General features: G+C 39.0%; 2 protein-coding genes across 4 annotated transcripts in view; both read right to left on the reverse strand.

The window, feature by feature from the left end:
* FEZ2 (fasciculation and elongation protein zeta 2) overlaps positions 1-7,305 on the reverse strand; it is a 29,731-nt gene extending 22,426 nt beyond the window's left edge. Inside the window, exons 1-4 of one of the 2 annotated variants that reach the window (XM_087776697.1) lie at positions 6,979-7,305; positions 5,234-5,342; positions 1,995-2,111; positions 461-605 (exon numbers count right to left, since the gene is read on the reverse strand). In XM_087776697.1, coding sequence (XP_087632823.1) covers positions 461-605; positions 1,995-2,111; positions 5,234-5,342; positions 6,979-7,217 — 610 coding nt within the window. In that variant the 5' untranslated portion in view covers positions 7,218-7,305. The remainder of the gene's footprint in view (positions 1-460; positions 606-1,994; positions 2,112-5,233; positions 5,343-6,978) is intronic. The other variant, XM_087776698.1, reaches the window with a different exon arrangement.
* Positions 7,306-9,490: 2,185 nt separating this feature from the next.
* The window catches only part of CRIM1 (cysteine rich transmembrane BMP regulator 1), a 199,916-nt gene continuing 186,014 nt past the window's right edge, over positions 9,491-23,392 (reverse strand). For both annotated transcript variants that reach the window (XM_087776384.1, XM_087776383.1), the window contains 5 exons: positions 22,097-22,318; positions 17,299-17,493; positions 16,184-16,306; positions 14,580-14,767; positions 9,491-12,384 (listed from right to left, as the gene is read on the reverse strand). In XM_087776384.1, the coding sequence (XP_087632510.1) occupies positions 12,208-12,384; positions 14,580-14,767; positions 16,184-16,306; positions 17,299-17,493; positions 22,097-22,318 (905 nt within the window). In that variant the 3' untranslated portion in view covers positions 9,491-12,207. The remainder of the gene's footprint in view (positions 12,385-14,579; positions 14,768-16,183; positions 16,307-17,298; positions 17,494-22,096; positions 22,319-23,392) is intronic.

Here is a 23,392-nt window from a genome sequence, read left to right on the forward strand (position 1 = left end):
AAGATATGTTGCAGTGACTGAAACAGTACCAAAGAAAGACCATCTTCTTTATTTACTGCATAGCTTTCAAGAGCTTTAGCTAATTTTCTTAAACAGAGTGTACTGGCCTCAAGAAAGTGTCTCACCTTAAAATATAGAAATTAATAAAGTTTAATAAAAATTATCAACTTATCACTTTACCTATGAAGGGACTTTGTTCCAGTGAATCAAGCTTCAGCATATTTGCTTTAATTTGAAATTCCATAAAGTCTTATTTTTATTCTAAGTTATGAAAGCTGACAAAGATAAGTCTTCTACTTATGTTCTAAGTCTAGTTTATTCTTTCAGGGCATTTTGAAAACATTTTTCAATGCAGATATTTCATAAGAAGGACTTGCTATAAATCAAACACATGGCAAACTTACCCTTTAAACTATTTTCAATAAGCATAAGAGCAAAATACTAAATAAATATCACTTACTCTCTTCATAGCTGTTGTTTGTACTGGATCTCTTGAGTGTCTGAATTTCCTGGGAAAGTATGGAGAGCCGATCTGATTGGGTGGGTGTTTCATCGTCTTCTGGATCAGGTGATTCCTGCATCATTTCCTCTATTTCTTCAATCACCTTCAAAAAATGAAAACCTTTATGAAAACCCTGCTGCAGGAAGAGAAACAGCCTGCAATTTGAAGCAAAGCTGTTAAGAGCTTAAGGGTTGTTTTGGTTTTGGTTGTTTTTTTACTTTCAATTAGTGAAGATGCTGCTGGATGAAACTAATACCAAGACTGGATGGAAGAGAATCAACAAAATCATATTGACATTTCCTCCCCATCCTTACTCTCTGAGAATAAGCCTACCTTTTCAGGGTAGACTGGTGATCTCATAACAAGCTGTGTGTTGAAGTTACACAGTTATTTCTATACGAAGGTACACATTGTTCTGCTTAAGAGAGCTGAACTAAAGAGCGAGCTGGAATATCTTTCCTGAATATTCACTTGAAGGAAAACAAAACAACACCAAAAATCATTACCTTCCCACCTTCCATTTCACTGCATCTCTCTAAGCAAAAAAAAAAAAAAAAAAAAAAAAGCAGCTCTGAATAACTTGAACATCTACTCTGCTTATGAGAAGTTTTATGAACTGATCCAGCTTGAAGCTGATTTGCATCTCTCGGCGTAAGATCTGAGCCAGACAGAAAGTATGAGAACAGAAATCCTGTGCATAGAGAGCTTAGTTTTCAGTATAGAAATGACCATATTTCTACAGGCTAACTTGTTAACTGAAGAGCTGAATAAATAACACATCACTTGTGTAGGTTTAAAGGCTGTAGACAGTGCTGAGATCCACCACAGCAAAAAAGAGCTGAGGCAGTTCAAGCAATCCGGTCTCTTGTACTCTTCATAATCATGTTCATTAGAGTTCACAGGCAACCATTCAAGCAACAAGAAAATATATTATTGTGTTTGCTTACTAAAGCAGGTCTTAATGGACAGTCATTAACTTTATCCAGAAGAGCAATTTTCAAGATAACTGAAGTAAATCCATGGCTTTGTAACACAAGCCTTTAGACACTAAGTAATTTGAAAGCTTAGTAGCAGAACTGTTGATCTGCTCTCATATTAGCCAAAAACTTCAAAGAATTCTCGCTAACCACAAAGCCACGTGAAGATACCATCGGTCATACAGTCATGCTGGAAAGCTACAGTAAACTCTACACCACCATCAACATTCTGAAAATATTTTTGCTTCTTAACACATATATTTAGTTTAGTAGTATTTCTGACTAATTCATGGTAAGAAATTCATAAAGATTTCAAAGACCTTGGACTATCAACCTCACCTGAAGCGCTGGAATACTTTTCAAATCTGAATGACTATCTATCTCGCACATTATTGTGACCCTAAATAAAGAACAATCAAGAAGCTTAGCTATGGTGAACAGCAAGGAAGAAGAACAAAAAATTATTACAGACTAAAAGAATATACACCACCATCACTGGTTTTGCTGAACTTTACCTGCTCTGCTGTGAAGAGTGGTTCATCATTGATGCAGGAAACGATGATAGAATGCATATCCAACTGTTCTCTCAGCTCTTCATCATCTGACAGGTCAAGGTTCAAGTTATCATTTACCTAGAAAGCATTGAAATATTTATATAAATATATATACCCACATTTGTGTGTGTGTATATATACAAAATACATGCACATATATAAAAAACAAAAGGGGAACTAATATTGAATTTTAAGAATGAAACGGATTCCTTGCCCATAATAATGGAATCAATGATTCTTGCTGTCAAATACCTGGAAACTGAAGTACTTTAACAACTGAAATCAAAACTGCAACTGGGAAAAGTTAAAATAGCTGTCAGTCTTTAAAGTCTTTAAATACCCTCAGCATATAAAGACCATATACGCAATGACATGCAGATATCTGCATGGAAGGCAGTCAATCCAATGTAGATATTTAAATCTATTTAAAAGACAGACATTTTTCAGTGTGGGGTGAAAACCTAACATTATATGAACCTGTTATGTTATGCGCTTTTATAGTTCTACTTTTTCACGTAATAAAAGACACAAAAAATGTTGTTTTAAAAAACAGAACACAGTTATCACCGCAGATTATTTTAAAAATATATTGTTGAATATCTCAGGCTCTTTTCAGAAAGCAACAGAAGTAATGCTGTTCCCACACATATACCATCAAATTACATCCACCCTTCAAAACTGAAGATGTATATATAGTAAAAGAAAAGATTTAAGTCCCCTCCTTAATCAGTCAAGTATATTTTACTCTCACATGGTGATATGTTCTAGTTTATTTACAAAGTTGTTTGCTATTTCTGCATTTGTCTATTACTAGATTCCAGCCAAACCAAGCTAGAAAAGCCCCCCAGCCCCCAAAAGCTGAAACCCCTAACCTTTGACATTTTGAGCTCAATCACTTTAACTGATCTTTGGGCTAATTTACAAGCATTAGGATTAGCTGTATAAAGTCCTTGGTCTCACTGTCTCAGTCTTCATTTTGTTGTCATTCCTTCAATTTTCCCGTTTCCTTAGAAACCTTAATAGTCTTCAGATTAATTTTGAAGATGCTAATATCCCCAGACAGCTAGTCTATAGGGGAAAATACACAATTTCTATTTCTTCAGCCATAAGAATGAAGTCAAATGTCCACTTCTTTCCAGAATTTGAATTCCAATAACTATGAAATGATAGGGCTCCACTAAGAATATCTGTTCACCTACTGCACAGACACATCCCAGTTTTGACATTCTTTAATGTCTGCAGTCCTCAAATGTTCTCCCATGTATATAGGTTTATGACTATTATCTATGGGATAGTAAGCAAGGATAACAGTTTATCTAGAAGAAGGTCAGCTTCCCCTCCTGACATCTCCAGAAACAACATTTTGAGAGACTATCAGAATATATTCTGATAATTTAGGCTAATAAGCCACTTAAAACAGCCCAAGCTACAGCTGATGCCAAGAGGACCACCTGGCCTTCCACCCAGCCACACTCCATGCCTGTTTCTGTCCTCACACTCGTACCAGCGAATGACTTGTTTAAAAGTAATCTAACAAAAATACAGTAAACAAGCAATTGCGCAATCCTGTTCCTTGTACCACTGTATAACACTTCCACCCAACTTTCACCGTCAGAGCTGTATAAAAGTGTTCACAGATCTGTGATGTGAAGCACAAAGATGAGATGAAGCAGCCTCATTCACCTTAGATTTTTTCCCTACTAAAACAGGAAGAGAAATACTTTAAGCACAAGTTCCACAGCATATTATTAGTTCAAACGCATCAAGGAAGTGTTGCTTAGCTGTTAGTATTCATTGCAAGAAAGTTAAAACAAGCTACTAGCTGGTCCATATGTGCTGTCACATATCCAGAAATACTGCTGAAACACAGAGAAGTAGGAAAAAAGTATGTCAAACGCTCCCAAACAGATGGGCTTTACACATCAAAAAGCATGCCAGGTGGAGTGAAAGCTGAAAAAACTTGAGATATTTTTAATCCATAAACTGATTTTCCCCTCTACTGGCAGCATACCTAAGATTCTTTCTAATCTAGCAACACCACTTTACATTTTTTTATGTAGTTCCTTCATAACTTCCTGCAAAGAACCTAAAAAAACTATATGAAACTTTTTTTTTATCTTGTACCTAGTTCCTAGAAATCTATCTTCCAGTCTTCCAGTCCATTTTTCAGTCACACAACAAGGTCACAGCATGGGGGGTTGTAAGTCTTTTTACTTTAAATGTAAGCGTTCAATTACTCTAAAACCACTTAGAAAATCTGAACAAAGATTCTAATAAAAATTAGAATAAACACAATTCAAATTCAAGGAATCATCATCAGACTCAAATCAAGAAAGTGAGTTCCAAATTGCCATCTTCCCCTGCTGAACCCCACAGTATCCTCCTCAGCAGAACAATCTTTGTTCCTGTCATACTACAAAGTAGCTGTGGACTATGTAATGGACGGTGGAAGTCAAAGCATTACCCTATTCTCAGGTTACACCCGCAGATATTTTCACAACATAACCCAACTTCACTATGTTTAAAAGGTAAGCCACTCATTTCCTCAGAAGACCTGGAAGATGGGAATTCTTCCTAGCTTTTCGTCCTGAAGTGTTTTAATCCACTTTTAAGAAGATCAGAGGACAACCCTTTCTATAAACCTCTCTGAAGCTCTTCATTCCCTGCTCCCTCCCCAGACAACTATTCTACTTGTTAAATCAGAAAAACAAACCAAAACAAACTAACTCTTGCATTTCACTGTCTCCTGGGTCACCTTTCCTGTAAAAGAAGCCACTGTAGTCTCCACCTGACGGCAGAATGAGATGAACTTAAAGTCCACACTGGATTTACTAAAACAGAGTACTCCTGTCTCTTTTCCTCCCTTACCCAGAAAGGTTTCATGTTTCAACATGAAACAGACAGTAGAAAGATTTTATGTGAAACACTTTCTCATTTTACAATTTCTTCTATCATGCTCTGGCTCTAATGACCATCCATCTAAAACTAACCCCGAATTATTCCAATCCAAGGAGGTGCAAACATACATCAACGGTTATTTGATTTTTTTGATTTTTAAAACCCCCTCATGTATAATGCCAAGCACTAAAAATATTTTAAGCCATTTAATAAAAACACTCTTTTATACAAATGCAAATTGTTTTATTTCCCTGCTGAGTATAAAAGATCCAAAGAGGGTATTTCTGCTGATCAGAACTTACCCCTTTTTCTGAAAGATTGAGTGTTGGCAAGTGCAAAGCTCTGGTGTGGGAAGATTTCCAGTCAACTGGCATTACGTTACCATAATTATCAGTCAGAGCATTCCAAATCCTGGAGAGAAGAACAAAGGAACAAAAATACAGACCTTAAAACAGGCAGCAACTGATCAGCAGTAAGCATATTTGTAATAATGTATTTCTATCAACAACTATTTTTTCCTCCCTAAATATTCATCTACAAGTTACTGACAACATTTTTATAATGTTTTGAAGCTAAGAGAAAGTGGTTTTTAATAAACATAATTTATTTCCCTTTTTAAACCAACAATGTATGCACAGCGGTGAAATAAAACAATGTGATGAAGAGACATCTTCATTACTAATTATATAACCATACTCAAAATTTTTTTGAAGGGTGGGTGAGTCCGTGACATTTTAATGAAATTTGAGCTCAGCAATAAATTCCATTCCTAGTGTTCCTGTTTTCCTTGCCTTTTGCACATTAAAATCAGGAATTAGCAGAGGCTACGTAGCAAAATCTGAGCCAAATCTTTTTTTTTCTTTCTTTCCATTTATCACAGAATAACGGACACGCACAAAGCGTACTAAAATTTTGCAAGAATTTAGTTCTATCCAGAAGTAGTCTTGCCGAGCTCAGCCCACCACACTTGTCTACAGTTGATTTTAACTGTGTCTACAAGCGTACAACCTCTCTGGCTGTACTCGAGGCTTGCATATGCAGCCCTATTCTGGTATACCAGCACAGATTTTGAAACAGAGCAGCCCTGTTAGCAGGCTGCTGCTGCTTCAAGTCAGCTAGCCAGCCCTGCCTCTAAGCGCTACGCTGTGGGCGCCCCTTTGGAGCGGTTGCCTAGCTAGGCTCCGAGGTCAGAGGAACGGCTGCGCCAGACGCAGAAGGGCAGACAGAGCCTCACCACTGCACGACGTGTCTCAGATTCATGGTTCTTTGAACTTACCTCACTGTTTATATCATAGGTATCTAGTCTCTTGCTGACTTTTTTTTTTTTCTTCTCTTATGCTAAGATATACAATTTAGTGGCCTCAAAGAAAGCCTGCAGTATTTTTAATGAAGACATGCTGACTGAAATTTACTGTAAAATAGCAAGTATAAATACTTGTAAAATAGTGTTAGAAACAGAAAAGCAGCATAAATCAGAAAGGCTCTATTGCTCAGGGGAAAACACAACTATCACAGTTGCAGCTGAGGTTTTGGTTTCCATCTGCCTTCCGTACTTTCCACGTTTAATTTCAAACACCGAAACAGCGGGCATTTTGCAAGAAGCTAAACAACGACTACCCTCAGCCACTCTGCACTTCAGAACTGCTACTTCTTCTTACCCCGGAGGTCAGCGGCACCGGGAGGCGGACACCCTTCCCTGCCGGTTCGGGGAAGGAGAGCAGAGGGCTCGATGGCAGAGCAGCGCCGGAGCCCGGCCGCCCCGCGCCGCGCAGGCGGAACGTGCGCGCCTGCCCCCGGCTCCGGCTGCGGGCCCGCGGGCGGGGAAAGGCTCCAACTCCCGCAGCCCACAAGCCCTGCTGGGGCTCGGCGAGAGGCAGGCCCAGGCCCGAAGGCCCCGGGGCAGCGCCGTCGCGGGGCAGGGGCAGCCAGCCGCCGAGCCCGCGCTGCCCCCGCCGCCGCACCCCGCCCCGGCTCTCCCCTCGGGCCGGGACAGGCCTCCCCCTCGGGCGGCCCGAGCACCGCCGCTCCCCCCCGGGCCTGCACTCACTCGTCGTCCTGCAGGGCGCTCTGCTCCGTGAGGGGCCGCAGCGGAACGCGGCTCTCGCCGCCGCCGCCGCCAGCCCGGGCCTGCGGAGGCTCAAAGCAGAGGGACAACTTCGCCCCCAGATCCCCACCGCCCCAGCCGCCGTTGTCGCGGGCAGCTTCGGGGCCGCTGCCCGCGGGGGGCTGGAAGCCCGAGAAGTCCTGCCAGTCCCCCGGGTCTCGCTGCGAGGCCGCCGCCGCCATAGCTGCCACCCGGCCTGGCGACGCCGGGCTGCGCGCCCCCGCCCGCGGCGCCCGCGGCTCCCGCAGCTCGAGGGGCGGGGCGTGCAGCGGCGCGGGGTTGCCCGGCGGCCGCGGCAGGCGGGGCGGCCTGGGAGGCGGGGCGGCCTGGGAGGCGGGGCGGCCTGGGAGGCGGGGCGGCCTGGGAGGCGGGGCGGCCTGGGAGGCGGGGCGGCCTGGGAGGCGGGGCGGCCGCAGCGGCGTCTCCCCGCTCGGAGCCGGGCGCCGGTTCCGCCGCAGCGGCGAGGCGGGCTCGGCCCCCGGCCTCCCTCGGAGCGGAGGAGGGGGAGGCAGGTGACCGGCGCGGCCCGGGGCTGTGGCGGAGCGTGAAGCGGCCCAGCCCTGAGGCCGCTCGCCGGAAGGAAGAGAGCCGGGGCTGGCGGTGCCGGCGAGCGCCGCTGGCGGCCGCCGCGCCGGGCTCGTTCCCGCACACGGAAAGCGACGGCCGCAGGCCTGAGGCAGCGAGGGGGGGCAGTTCGGAGGGGAGGGGAAAGGGGAAGGAGGAGCGTTTGCAATAATGTCATTGTCACCTGGTAACCTAGGGATGGGTGGCTTTTTGGCTGTCATTTTTCCCTCCATTCAGCCGCCTAACACGTATAAAACTAAGTTTTGGAGCTACTTGGTTCTCGCTAGCGTGGTCATTCCCGTGCCCGTCCTTTGCTAGCTTTATGTTGTGCCCTTATGTGCAATAGCTTATGGCTTTTTTTTTAATCTAGTACTTTTTTGAGCCACTGTAACTTTTGATATCCCACAGTATGTAGCAAGAAATTGTCTCTGCTCAACTTCTTGAATTTGTTTCACAGTTTCTTCTCCTACTTCTTACCTGATGCTTGGAAAGAGACGCAGCGAGCAGAAAATTCATTCCCTGTTGAGCATCTGCGTGCCGCTGGGCTATTTGAAGACCTTCGTCCTGTCCTACTCAGTTACAGCTTTTTCAAGCTGCCAAACCCTAGCAGACGCAGGCATTCCAGCTGTGACCCTTTCTGACATGGGGAGCAGGGCAAAGGAGGCCAGCACTACTTTGAGTGTTCACATGTGGATGCACCATTGGTTTATACAGTAGCACAATGATGTTTTCTGTTCCATTCTGATGAAAAAGCAAAATATTTGCAGGCAGAATTTGAAGATGCTCTTCTAGAAGACATAGTCTTTCATAGCCATAGTCTTCGGAAGGAGCAAAAATGCTGAAACAGGTAACTAGCAAGGGAGAGGAAATGACTGGAAATTCACCATATACAAAGGGATGCACAAAAATACTGATCTGCCCTAGTCAAAGTCAGTTATGGGCTTTGCAGGAACTATTACTACTTGGGCATTTTGGATTATTGCAGCTAGCTCTGCCACTCAGTGGCAACAGCAATCCAAACAGTAAATACCATGCTAGTTCCAGGGTATACCATGTTTGAACAACGTGGACATTTTCAGTCCCTTTGCCCTTGATCTCAGAAGGATGTAATTGAATGGGAAGTACAAAGAATGGCAAGGTTGGCCAGAAGGTATGGAACAGCTCCCAGAGAACCATCCTGGGGTTTTCAGCACAGAAAAAACGGAGAGAAGATACAGGTTTCTAAATTAATGGGTGGCATATAGCTACTGCTCGACTGCTGCTTTGAATGCAGAAAGTAAGGGATACCAAATGAAACCATCAAGGGGTAGGTTCAAAGAAAGAAAAGGAGGCAGTTCTTCACACAACAAGTCGTTAAGCTGAAAAACGCCTTGCCTCAGTAAGCTACATACCAGAGCTTTGCATCAAGTCCATTAATTTACAAATTAATAGAAGAAAACAATATTATAGGCTAATAGGTAAATGAATGATCTGTGGCTCAGGAAGTCCTTGATGTGCAAATTCTGATTCCACACACTTTCCGTAGGACCTCCTCTCATAGCCCCATCTGATTGATTATGGCTCTACGACAGACAGACTCGATGGCAGGGCAAAGGCCCAGCCTTGTGTTTGAGAGATTGCTCTTTACTGGATGCTGAAACTATTTGGAATTCCAGAGATCCCTCTAATGCGAAAATTCTTTACTGTAAACCCCAGAACTTTTCTGTAACTGCAAACTCTTCTTTACCCACAGTATCTTCTGAACTGTTCTGATCTAAGGTCAGCAGGACAATAATATGAATTCCTACTCCCAGGGGAAAAAACCTCACCACGATATCAAGATATAAACTAATGTCTCAAGACCCAGTGTATGGAAGTAATAAATATGAAAATTTAAGAAAATGTGCATCAATAGGTTTAAAATTTTTTTATTGTGCTGCCAAGAGCCAAATTACAAGAAACCGCCTTACAGTTAAAAAAGTAAACAAGCAATCTGCTGAACCGCAGTGCACTCCGAGTGCCACATATGCATCTATTTTTCAGAAAATTATATCTGCATTTCTCTTACAAGAGCACAACAGGAACCAAAGTAAAAGAGTGTAATGGATACAGCACATAGGATAAATCATATCTTTAAAATAATAATAATAAAATAATAAAAATAAAAAACATTTTACACCATGTCCTATATCCTGCTAATATTTTCAGAATATGGCCTTGATTGTAAAACAAAAGCAAGCATTTACAATTTCTGGATAAAGACTGCTTACTCTTATGCAAGGAATGGATGTTTTGTCTTGACAAAATCTTTGTAGTAACTGGACAGAAACATCTCTGTTTCAATATCAGATTGAGTACAAAACACTGGGGAGACTACATTTTTTCTTATTGGTGGTTGGAAACTGAAGTTATATAAGCAGAAAAAATGTTGACCCTTAATGATACACCTATTTTTTTCTTTGATGCAAACAGCTAGAACACCTTTTTGATATTCTAAAACAAAAAAATTGTTAATCTTCAGATTAATAAATTAGGTCATTATAATAATAAATTAGGGTTTTTTTTTTTTCAGTTTTAAAGTTCAGCAACCTCTGACCAAGTATTTACAACAATACTTGAAAGTTCCTTTACAAAAAATACATTTTCTTTTCACATTAAGCATACTGGGTATCTGTGTCTCTTATGACAAGCATTTGTAAAAGAAAAAAGGCAATGCACAAATGGGTAATTAGTATAAAAGTGCCAAGACCTGTTTGGAAAGTTAACATTGTATTATACAGTCAGAGTTATAAATGAGGCAAGCTACAACAAACTTCCAGCTTAATGTGGACAATATTCCAGTAGTTGTTTCAAACAATTGTTTGAAGAAAAAAAAAAAAAAGAAGAAAGAAAGAAAAAAAAGAAAATCCAGGAGCCGATGGTGTTATTCTATGGAGCTGATTAGTGCTGCATGTATATTGTCATCAGTGTCTCTAGCCAATGCATTCATTAAAAAGCCTTTTTAAGGCTAAGCAGGAAAAGAAAAATAAGAAACACCCTGAAATGTAGCAAGTAGCAAGAGCAACGCTTACTGCTATAATCGTGCACGTACTGTACACAGGCAAACACAAGAGTGCACACACACACACGCGCGCACGCAAACACTTTCAAATCAAATCAAACTGTAGGTAGAATGAGATGTTCTTTTCTTGTCTTTCCTAAACTCACAAGCGATTAAGCATTGATATGGAATGCCTGTTTATCTGTTTCTGCTCTGGGTAAAATCTCTCTCAGATAAAAATACATTCAACAAGAAAAAAAATAGAAAAAATATATACTGTATACATAGTGTTTTATATATACAGTATATATATGTATAGTGTATATACACATGCACATATATATACATATGTATACCTACATGCATTTGTATATACATATATATACACAAACATACAAATACTTTTTGTTGTTTTTAGCATAATTATATTTACATAAATATTCCTATAATGCTAAAGTTTAAAGAAGCATGATCTCCTTTTTTTCTGAGCTTCAAAAAAGGTGCTTGAGTAATATACAATTAAAATTAAGCAGCTTCCTAGCATGGAAGTAGTTTCTAAATCTGCATACCAGTAAATAAGAACATCAACAAGAAAAAAACAACAACCTTAAAACAGTCTCTTTTTTACTCTCTTGTAAGCAAGAGCTTTGTCCAACAAAAATATTTTTCCTTCTCCTGTATGAACAACCAGAGATTGATATAAAATAACAAAACAAAACCACAAGAGACAAAACAAACAAACAAAAGCCCCTGGAACTGCATGGTGTTCTTGACTTTTCCTTCCTTCCTTCAATACTGCTGTCAAAAGATCCAGTGCTCATATCAGGAATTACTTAGGCCTCAGTCATTTGCTAACTCTGCCAAACTCTGGCTAATCTAGCCAATCAGCTTTGAAGAAAACAAAAAATAAAAACAAAAAGCAGCACAAGGTATAATTTTATACATCCTTAATAAACCCACCCTTTATTTTCTGCTATAACCTTTTCCTTGCTATTTCATTAACTACTGCAGCTTCTCATCATATAGAAAAATATTTGCAGCTACACCACACACCTGTGATGTGACAAATTCTGTTCTAGGAGTATATTACTGTAGCAACAGCTGGAAAAAAAAAATCAGACCTTTTCATATTTTTTTTTCACCTGGGGTTAGGCTTTGCTGCAACAGATGCAATTTCAGAGCAACAAGAAAAACCACTATCCTGCTGCTCGGCAGTATTCTTTATTCATTTTCTTCTCCAGCCAAACATGGTCAGCTTCTCTGAAGCTTCCTTTTACCTCATTGCCTACCCCTAGCCCGTGATTCCCCCTCCCAAAAAACCTCTATAGCTATGTTACAAGCAAATACATCTTAACAAGTTTTAAAACTTTGGTTCTAAGAAAACACTTGGTCAGTTATCTCAAGGAAAAGTGGGAATGCTTTTTCTGGCACATTGCAGGAGTCAGAGCTCATCCCAGTAAGGTCTTAGAGCTGTACATGTAGTCACAAATCCAATACAATCCACTAAGCAAGTGCACAATTCTAGTTTTATTTTAATAGCAGACTTAGTCTCTCTCTCTTTCTTAAATCCTCCATAAGGGTGCAATTCTTCAAACTGTTTGATAGAAATTATCTGCCTGTAGGTTGTTCTGTTTCTGCATGCTGTAAAATCCACTGTATCTTGAATCTGGGTCTGCAATTCTTAGCATCCTCTGAGAACTGTCCACCTGGACCATGGTACCTTTCTTGCAGTCCACATAGACCAGTTGATTGTTTAGGCAAGAAGGCTGTTAAAACAGAAAGGGAATATTGAATCAGTTAAAAAAAGGTTTGTGTTCCACCCATAATTAGAAAAATGTTTATGGTTCAAGTCTATAAGCACGAAACAAAATCAAATTGGCAATTAAAGAGCCTGGACTTTTGCTAAACTTGGTGAAGGCTTATACCAGGCACAGTAACAGACCAGCTCCCTCTTCTGAATCACCATTTTTCATCTTCTGAATGGAGCTCTGGTATTCCCATACCCAGTCCTCCTATTCCTCTGTTTGAGAGTCCTTCAACTGAAAGATTCTGCAGCTGAGAGGAAGGTGAAGCAATGCTGGGCGCACATCACCTTAAATGCTTACGGGCTAAGCACGAAGGAGGACAGGGAGTAAGCATACTCTATGGACACATACGAAGTTAGTGACAACGCTCACACGATAAGCATGCTACAAATCTTAAAAATCCCAGTTTCCACTGGTGTAGCTTCTTTTTCCAAGACTTAAATCAGAAGGGTTTTTATTACTAAAAATTTACATTCGGTAACCCTTATTACAAAAAGGTTTTTTTTTTATCCAGATACTTATTACAAAACTTCACTGTAAAATGTTTTACATTTGGCTCTTCAAAAGTCTGCGGACTGGATTCACAAAGAAGTCCTGAGGTTTACTGATGTTAACAGAATTAGGGCTAAACATTAGCAGTCCATCTGTAATTTTAAACATCTTTTCTGTAATCCTTCTTTTAGTATTCATATGATTTAAGCACAGTTGTTGATCTGTTCTTTACTGAATAGCTGGACTATTTTCAACAGAAAGAACATAAGCCAAAACAGGCTTGCCAAAATTATTACTAGGAACCATCAGTCACCCAGCAAGGAATAGGAGAAACAAGGAATAGGAGAAACTAATGAGTGACACCTAGTTGAAGAAACCTTAAAAGAAAGCTATATTTATGACAAAGACCCTCATAAGAAATCTGAGTTTCAGTATATCCAGTCTTGCATTGAACCTGTATGTGGCTTAAAGTGAGCTTTCTTAGCATATGGACGATGCCTTCTGGTGACACTGAAAAAATGTTTCAGCAATAGAAGCGTTTGAGGAAAATGATGTTTCATAAGTAAAAAAGTACATAGAATTATTGATTATAGTTCCACAGTTAGAAAGTTGTGATTTTCACTTCAACTATTTTGTCACATAGCAGCCTTTCTGAGAGTTTAGGAGTAAATACATTAGAGTTAAAAATGAATTTTTAAATGCATTCCTTAAGAAATTCAGAAACTGGTATCGCTTACTTGGCGTGAAAGACTGGAAGTAGAATAATACTGATTCTTCATGCTTCCTATTTAATTACAATTGAATTCAACTTTATGCTCTGACTATATTTGTAAACTTTTTGGAAAAGACTTTTTTTTTTTTTCTTTTAAAAAGCTCTGCAGCAGTGACAGAAAGAATATGGACATTTAATTTTTAAAGTTACTTTATTACTCTTCTAGGTGGAATGGAAGAAAAGATGCTCTCAAATTGCGTTCCAAGTATCGACAAAGTCTGTTTGATCAGAACTAGGAAATATACGTGGGATAAATTGGGGAACTGATATAAATGGCATTTGAATACGGAGTAAGGGCTTAGTCTGCTGATAGAACTATTACTCAAAACAAAACAATGCTCTTTTCACTGTTCATTTCCAAGCTACCTGCTTCTTCCTTTTTTTGGTAGCCTCAGAATACTTAATAGGTAGATATTTCCTGAGATCTCAAAATATTAATCCCAGAACCATATGATGCTGTTATTAGAAAATGTGATAAACACTACTAGTACATACAGTACCTGATGTTGGACAATACTTTTAAAGCGGATGAAAGTTAAGAAACCAAAAATATTCTCTTATGAGTTTGACTGCAGATAAGAAAGTTGCATGTATTTACCTACACATATACAGAGTTGGGTATATTTTTAACTTTTTTTGCTGAGCTTGATTTCTATCTAGTGACAACTCATTACTATAAGGAGCAGGAAATGTTTTCATTTGATAGTGAAAAAAATCATTTAGGAGACTAAATAAATGCCAACAGATTGACTGGTATAAAATGGTTTAAGACAAAGAGAAAATAATTTAAGAGACTTTAGATGATGTGAACTCAATTGCATCCTACACAATATTCTAGTTAATCTTGTTTTCCAAAAAAGTGAGAGCCTGGAAACAAACATAAACATGGCACCTTTGTTGGAGCTTTGTAGCAGGACACTGGAATCCACTGCTTTTTCTGATTGACGAGCAGAAGGACGATGATCAGTAACAGCGCTATCGTGATTGGAATTGTCACCAAGGCAACAGAGCTAACTGACGCATCTTCACTTGGGTGCGGTCCACCGCCACTTCTGTACTCTCCCTGGAGATGACTCATGTCTGCAAGGCACATGTGAGCATTTGTTAGTAATTATAAATGGGCCTTGACCATAAATAAGAATGTAATTATGAAAGTCTCAGTTGTGGATCTTGTCACTCACATGAATTTGGACTTCCTCTCCTGAAATGTCACCTTATTCATAGAAATTAGAACAACTGAAAGGCAATATCTTATATAGTGACTATATTAGCCAGGGAAAGGCCATCAAAAAGAGAGGAAATAGGATGGACTCTAAAGCACGATAACAAGCAAGTGTGACAATAACGTCTTAGCTCAGTTGCGTTCGCATCATCTTATCTGATCACAACCAAATTCCCAGTTGTAAAAAAAATCAGCCTGTGTTTCTACGCTGAGGAAAACCTGGAAGTCTTAGCATGAAAGCCTTTTTTTTTTTTAAAAAAAAAAGTACTGGTAAGACAATTCTCATGTGTATGCTCTCTCATTTGTTGAGAATATATTACAATACTTGCACCACTCAGCCTGTGAAAACACACTGCTGGCAGTCTACTAGACTGTAGCAAGTTTTGCATGTAATTGCAAAGAATGGTAATTTTCAATAACATATACAACATTCCCACACAGTTTGTAGTGTGTGTTTATAATCCCCAGCCAGGATAGTTGCAAGCCAGCTACTAATGCCTGTGAGAAATGAAAATGCTGTAATTATAAAAGTATAAGCTTACAATTTTGTAAAGCAGTTACATTTCCTGTATCCTTTCTCCTAGCCACCAAACAATAGTATGCTATGAGATCATCCTTGGATTTTAAAAAAAAAAAAAAAGTTTAGGTAGTCCTTCAATTAGAAAAGGTTAACAAAGACTGTGTCACAAAGTGTTTCCTCTACCCTGAAATAATGATTTCAGCACAGTTTTAAACAAAAGATGGATTTTCATTCTCAGACAACTTTATTAGCCCTGTGTCATTATACCTGTGAAGTGTTTTCTTTTTTGTCTGGCATTTGTCTATGATATGTATTAAGTTGTGGTGTATGTTTTCCCATTTTTTGTTTATCAATATAAGAATGTCAAATGGATCAAATGAAGGTCTCTCGACTCCAGTGGCCTGACAACAGCCTCCTTTCTAGTTTTTCTATCAGAAAAGACACTGCAGAATCATTCCTCATTCATTACTTTATCACATTCCTAATTTTATAGAACTCCATCATACCAACACAGATGTTTCTTCCAAGCTGAAGATGGAATGATAATGAGACCAAATTGCATAAATATAATTTAATAGACTGACTCATCTTTACTTAAAGCAAAATGCACGTAAGACTCTGCACTGAAGAATATTCTCAGATAACCACCTTTTCAAAGCATTACACAGATGCTACCTGAATAGAACAAGTAGATGCATTAAAACATGGGGAATAAACACAGACCTAAGTCAGCCCAGTTTATGTCAGATCTTACCTCTGTGAATGTGGATGATGTCATTTTCACTCGGTGTTGGCCAGTTTGGTACTTCTAGTTCCATGTCTGCTCGATGATTTGTCTTCTCAATGGGGATGTTAGTAGGTTCAGGTACATACATCTCTGTGAAATGAGATAAATGTGTTTCACAAATTACAGGCTGCTTAACTTCCCAGTACTGCTCTTAATTCAGAAAATATGCTTGGCCATCTGCAGTGCTTTGTCCTATGAATCTTTTCATTTGTTTCAGAATTTTCACCATTACTAGTCTGGGATTTTGTTTTAAAACCTGTTTCATGCTGCATATGGGATACATGCCTGATGCCATTATCATTATCCTAATGTGAATGGGATGATACAGTCATGTGGACAAATTTGCTTTTGAAAATACCATTTCAGAATACACATTTTACTACAGCCTTGCTCCTTTGTGAGACTAAACCACAAAAAAGCCAAGGGAAGGCTACATCTTCCCAGCTGATACGTAAACTGTCACTGCTCGTTTCTTTGCCTTCCTTTTTTTGTAATCCTCAAAGTAGGAGAACTGCAAGAGGGGCACTGCTGAATCTCCCCAGTTATCCTGTCGGAAGTAGTTACCAGCTGACTGAATAAGATGAGCAAACTCCTGCAGAAGTCTGTCAGGATTAGCATTAAAAAAACAGTTGCAATTCTTATGTCCTTTGTGTCCATAGCTAAGAAAATTTCATATTACTTTTAAGCCAAGTTAAAATGATAAATAAAGCAATGCAACAATTGAAAAGTAACGACGAGACTCAGAAAAGACAGAAATGTTAATCACTAACAGAATCTGCAGAGATATAAGCATATTCATTGCCCTACTTCACTAATGTATTTCCATAACCTTGTGAAAGGACAGAGCAGGGACAAGCAACTAATTTCTGAGTTGACAGTTCTCAGAATAAGTAAAATTCAAACTATATATTTGCACGATATGACTATCTGTTAGAGAATATTCCTTTTCCTGAAGTCTGAATGTCTGTTGTCTTCTTGATTCTATTCAAACATGGACTGATGTTCAAAAACCAATTAAAAAACGTTATCATCAGTGCTGGAAAATCAGCATTACAATGATCTGGGTTGTCACATCACATTACCTGGGCACATGGGACAGCAGCTCCCCTCCACGTTGATGGGTTCAGCACAAGGGAGGGGTGGGCAGCTGACAGTGGAGCAGAGAGTCTGACCCTGCAGGCAGTAGCAGTGTGTGCAGCTGTCAATGTCCCAGCGTTCCTCATCTGCGTATGTTTTTCCATTGAAGTGGCAGACCACTTTCTTTGGAACTGTATCTTCTGTTGGAGGAAAAGAGAGTGGAATGATCATGCAGTAATGGCCAATTACATACAAATCTGATTTCTTCCCCAAACACTAAAGCGAAAAAATAGCCACAAAGAAATCCCAGCTGTAATTAAAAGACCCTCTCCACATCTTCCAGAAAATCTTTGTTTAAAAAGTGTAACTTCTGCTTCTTTATGAAGTACATAATTAGCCTGGGCTGCCTCTCCTCATTTTACTCATGCAAGAGGCTAGAGGACGGATGATTGGGACATGAAATGATGATATCAAAAGTGCTGTGTAAACTTAGAAAAATTGATTTTTTTATGTTTGACTTTTTGAGACTGCCAACTCCTCCTCCTCGTTTCCTCCTAAGTCCTATTTAACTAAGAAAAAAACCCAGACTACCTACATTTCTAATTACCAAGGTTCAAGAAAGATGAACTCAGTCTGGAATACTTGAAGAAAAGATTAGGCTGGATGCCGAGAAGGATAAAGTAACTCTCAGGTGACGTAACTAGAAGTGCTTAGACTATTTATTATGATAAAACAGAGTCAAAGAGGATCTGATCATTCCCTGTAACTGCATCAATGGAAAACCCCAGGAAAAGGGCAATAACCAAAATCAGTACGTTTTTTCATTGTTAGTATTATATAAATTGGAAATTCGAGTGAATCAAGAACACCTTTCCCAAAGATGGAGAGCTGTAAAACTAACAACTTTTCAGATAGATTTTGACACAGTATGAAGCAAGTAGGTCTTAGGAAAACACTTAAAAGAAGCATTACACTTTCTCTCTAAGCATTCAATACACTATTTTTTTTTTCTGCTGCATCCTATGCGAGCCTGTTACGTGGTCTGCAGTATATCTTCTATTTCACTGAGAAGACAGTCATGAATTGCTTAGCCTAGGATGTTTTTTGCTGCTATAGCACTTTATAGATAACCAAATGTGGTGCTTAGGGACATGTTTTAGTGGTGGACTTGGCAGTGCTAGGTTAATGGTTGGACTCGATGATCTTAAAGGTCTTTTCCAACCTAAATGATTCTGTGATTCTATAAATAAAAATAAAACAACACAACAGAACCTCCAAAAGCCAAGCAGCACCTCATTTTTATCTTAGCTTCTTGCTACCTTTTTTTTCTTAGAGGCAGAAATTATTATGATGAAACCTGCTGATGACATGAATTTGCAGATTAAGCATATGCATGAGATAACAGAATGAAATCGCAAAGTTAACTTCTTAAGCTGTCAGAGAAATACTGCTTTAACATTCATACAGATTACATATGTAAATATGCCAGCTAGAATTACCTCCCCAATATAAATAAAAAGCCTTATTAAATCATTTGGCCATCAGTACGGCTTTTAATTAGTGACGACAGAATAGACTGACATCATCCGATATAACAAGGTTAGCAGTCAGCAGACCAGTGCAACAGATCTGGGCAGAGTAAATTCAAATGCAAAAGGAGACCAGCAAGAACTACTACTGTGAAAACACTAACGGAATTATCTGAAAACGGTAAATGTTCCAGAGGGCCTTGGTATGGGTATCCCATGGCTTCCATGGCTGTAAGTATGGGTCCCAACCTCTCCAAGTAGAAGATTTTGTAAGTGAATATGGGGTGGACATGGGAAAGGAAGAGTGGGAGGAAAAGGTGTCTGCAAGCTGCAAAAAGCACATTAGGTTCTTCCATAGATGACTTGCTATGTTGGCATAAACAGCCAGTGCAGCCCTGTGTTGGTCAGAAAGTGGACATGGCTGGGGAGAGGGTGAGGCCCACAGCCTGAACAATCCTCTACTGCTCATTACCTATGCAGACCTAAAGCTGAGCACTCCGGGCTGATTTGCTCCCAAAAGTGCCATCGTGCCCCACTCAGGACAGCTTCTTCAACTCAGTAGCTGGTTTGGCACGAAAATCCTTTAACTTGCTCAGGCTTTTGCAAGTTTCTAAAGAACACATCACATTTTAATACAGTAAATGTTTTTTAGAAGAATGAACAAGGGTAAAATCACAATAGCAGTGTTGCACCTTTGAACCTCGAGAGGAAACTTTTAAGTCCAAAGAAAGTATTACCCTGTGTGTGTCTCCGATTTTGGTGTCCATCTCTATGCAAGTATAAGCACAGGATGAAGATGAAGGCCACAACATCAACAAGTGCTCAAGGACAGTGGAAACAAGAGAGACTTGCAGTAAGAAACCCACGTACGAAAATGCAGTTCAGAATACCGTGTCTAACTCTACCTGTCTTCTCTCAAATTCCCTCTAGCTGCACCAGTAAATCAATCTCCTCCGGTAAACAAATAAACAGTCGTTGCTCTGTTTTCCACAGAAGACTAATCTTGTCTCTAATCAAATAGATATCCCTTTATCCGCTCTAGAGTAGAAGGTTATCTTTCCAGATTAATCTTTCTTTGCATGAGAAAGAAGAATGTTGAACACAGAGGATGAATTTGAGAATCCAGACAAACAACAAAGCATCTAAGGCCTGTAAAATTGTGAATTTGAATCTATACTAACTTGTTAGGCATTAACCAGAGCTGGATCCAGAAAGAAGCAGAATAAAATACAGTACTAAAACCCTGCATAATTTTTGAAACTCCAATAAATGAAGAAGGCTTGTTTCCACGGAGTTTGCCTACTAAACATTTTATCAACTATTACATGAAAATAGTAAGGAAGAATCTGTACACAGATATGCTTCACAGTTCTCAAGAAACGAAGAGTAAAACAGAACCAGGAAGACAAAAATTAAATGCATGACCTTACTCCTCTTACAGGCTAGAGTATATAGCTCATAGAAACCATTAAAAAAGTAAGTTTCCATGAATTTCAGATATGTAGACCACAAAACATATGGACAACATAGTACAGCTTAGTTTAATAAAATGTATCATCATTGAAAGTCTTCATATCTGTGCACTTATTAAAATGTGGCTTCTGTATTTCGTATTGCTGAGTAGCTGCTACTAAAAGAAAACATTAGGTTTTGCAGCTCACACATTTAAGTATTTGCAATATCGTGCAACTGTATGGGATTCAAAGTGAATTAACTAAAGCCATATCTACGTGTTGTGTGTATATATTTGCAAACCTGACATGTAAGGTGTAGGCAGAAAGTTCTAGAGGTTTTGTTTTTGTAGTTCATGGCACTAGTCCCTGTGCTGCATCTCTTCCTTGACCTAAAGAATTCTGCAGTACAGTACTAAGGCTCATGTTCTGACTCTACTGGTTTGATTGCCCAACTTTGCATACTTTGTATTTTTTTAATGTTAAAATGTATTCTGGATTAAAATGATCTTTATGGTTGAAAAGTCAGTCACTGGAAGAAAAGCCTGCAGAAAGACAGTTGTCAAAGAAGCTTTAAATCCTCTTCATTTTGTTTGCAAACCATGATAAGAAAGTAGTAATAGGATAACCTAGTATTTTCTCCTCAAAATGTGCTCATCAGGAATCTAAGTAGGGTTCGAAGGGCAACTGAAATTTTGATACTTTCTAATTTTTCCAGGCATTTCTTTGGTGGAATTCTTTGCATATCCTATAAAACTATCACCTATTATTAAAGATTTTTTTTTTCCTGCAACAAATTAAAGATTTCAAGAGTTGTATCAATGGTACATATCTGAAAGGACTTTACAACCTTTCCGACATCTTTCTGATGAACAACTGTATTGTTTATAGATGGGCAAGTTGATTCACATATTCAATTAATGATTATTTTATTATATTCCTTTTTACTGAATTCTTTTCTACTTACTACTTTTGGAAATGAAGGTTATAGTAAGCTCTGAATGCTTTCCAACAATGCTACAAAGACTTAATTTCAGTAAGTGTATTATACAATTCTTCTCTATCAGCAGCTTCTATTCTACAGCCTTTGTACTTACTGTGAACTCAGAAAAAAGTAATCTGTAAAGAAATACTCCTATTCAAAATACAATGAAAAAGTGATCAGGAATCTGAAATTCTGCAACTTTAAAAACACCTGGCAATTTTCATTATCTACAGCATCCACCATTTACTTCAACTCCAAATTCAAAACCAGTGCATGGCCCTTAATTCTTTATGGATTTTTAGTATTTTAAAAAATTATTTTCCCTAATTTTTTTCTCAAATATATTATTTTGCCTCTTCTGTAACTATCTTTAATGAACTTCTTGCTTTTTCCTGTATTTTAACTTAGATGCCTTATTAACACTTCTCCATTCTGTGAAATTTCATAATGCTTCAGCTTATCTTCTGCAGTCATAATTAATATTTTCCTCATATTGTCACGTATCTTGACATAACATATGTGTTACCTGGCAGATTGTCCTTTAAATAAAACAATTTTTGTGTAATGTTTTCATCTAGTAAGGTATACTGCCAAGTTTTCTGGAGGATGTCCTCTCAAGTTTGTAGGCACATTACATTTATATCTTCCTGCACTTTTACCTCAAAACCACAAATTGTGATCCTCAAAGCTCCCTATGCAGATTTCACTCTCCAGTTCAACTGAAGGCACAAACTGCATCTCCCCAAAACAGGGAAAACATATTTCAATTTGGAAATAAAACTTCTTTCTTATTCCCAAGAAGGGAACAGCAAGTTATCAACTATTTTTATTTGCTCACCAATACAGTAAGGACAACATTGTCCCTTTCTCAAAACAGGTCTCTCACAGGATACCAGTGGGCAAGACTCAGAGTAGCATCTAATCACACCATCCATGCAAATGCAGCTGGTGCAGACATTGGGCTTCCAGGACTCAGCTGTCAGAAAAATATCTCCTTCATCATTTTTGCAATAACTGGGCATGCTCTCATTGCTTGATGAAGAGGGCTGAAGAGGCTCGTCTGTAAATATAAACAGATTAAGTTATTTAACTTACGGTAGCTACTTCTCTCATACTTCCTCACCAGAGGGTTCACTCTCAAAGAACACAATGGAATTGTAACACATCGGCTCACTACTTCAGAAGTACTAGGACGACAGAGCCTTATGCCTCTTCAGTTCTTACATGTGATGAGGATCTCATGATGTGCTCTAGAATAAAGTTTACGTAGACCTTTATTGAGTTTACTCAAAAAAAAAAAAAGGAGAAAATGAAAAAAGAGAAAAAAGGACAGCAAAGTGAAAACCAATCACTATCAGAAGCAGCCCCTCAGAAAGCCACTCTAAATGCTCTGAACTGAATGGTATATGGGAATTCACCTTAAATTAGAGAGATTAAATTTTAAATCTAAAACTTGAATCCCAGCTTCTGCCATGTCAGTTCAAAGCCTTGAATGATGCTGTTGCCTTTGCTAGTGGACTTACATGAGCTAATTATAAGCTGTTGAGAAACAAATGGAACTTGATCAGGCTTCAGCTTGATGCCAATGGGTCTGCTTTAATTCTCATGCCCGCACACAGGGGAGACATACTTCTGCAATGAAGCTGTATCTTAACAGACATTATGGATCAAGAAATATGACTGTATGTGCAGAGAACATATAAGAAAAGGAGAAGAAAAAAAAGGATTCATAAGGGCACTCAATCTAACTGTCTAAGTTATGAGACTAAGCTCCTTATATAGCCAGCGAGGAAAGATCAGCTCCTCCACGCAGTATTTTGAAGTTAAGCAAATGTTCACTGTTATTAAGAAAAATGGAGGTTAGGAGAACTGGCTAACTTTTTTACTGAAAATATTTTGTCAGAAAGAAACCACCCAAAAACCCAACAAACACCCTGTAGAAGAAATGGCAAAACCTAACTTTTTAAAAAGTAAAATTTTTAGATTTTTTTTTTTTAATAAAGACAAATATTTTCTCAGTGAGTTTACATACAATTCACAGGTTTGGACTAAATTTCCACTGCAATAAACTTCCCCGTTTGCTATGTAAAATAGGAATTCATGTTCATTTATAACTGCATCTCTTTCCTTGGGG

This window comes from Nipponia nippon, unplaced genomic scaffold (assembly GCF_047370975.1).
Source record: "Nipponia nippon isolate SJK-2023a ecotype South Korea unplaced genomic scaffold, ASM4737097v1 scaffold_4, whole genome shotgun sequence".
Classification (NCBI taxonomy): Eukaryota; Metazoa; Chordata; class Aves; order Pelecaniformes; family Threskiornithidae; genus Nipponia; species Nipponia nippon.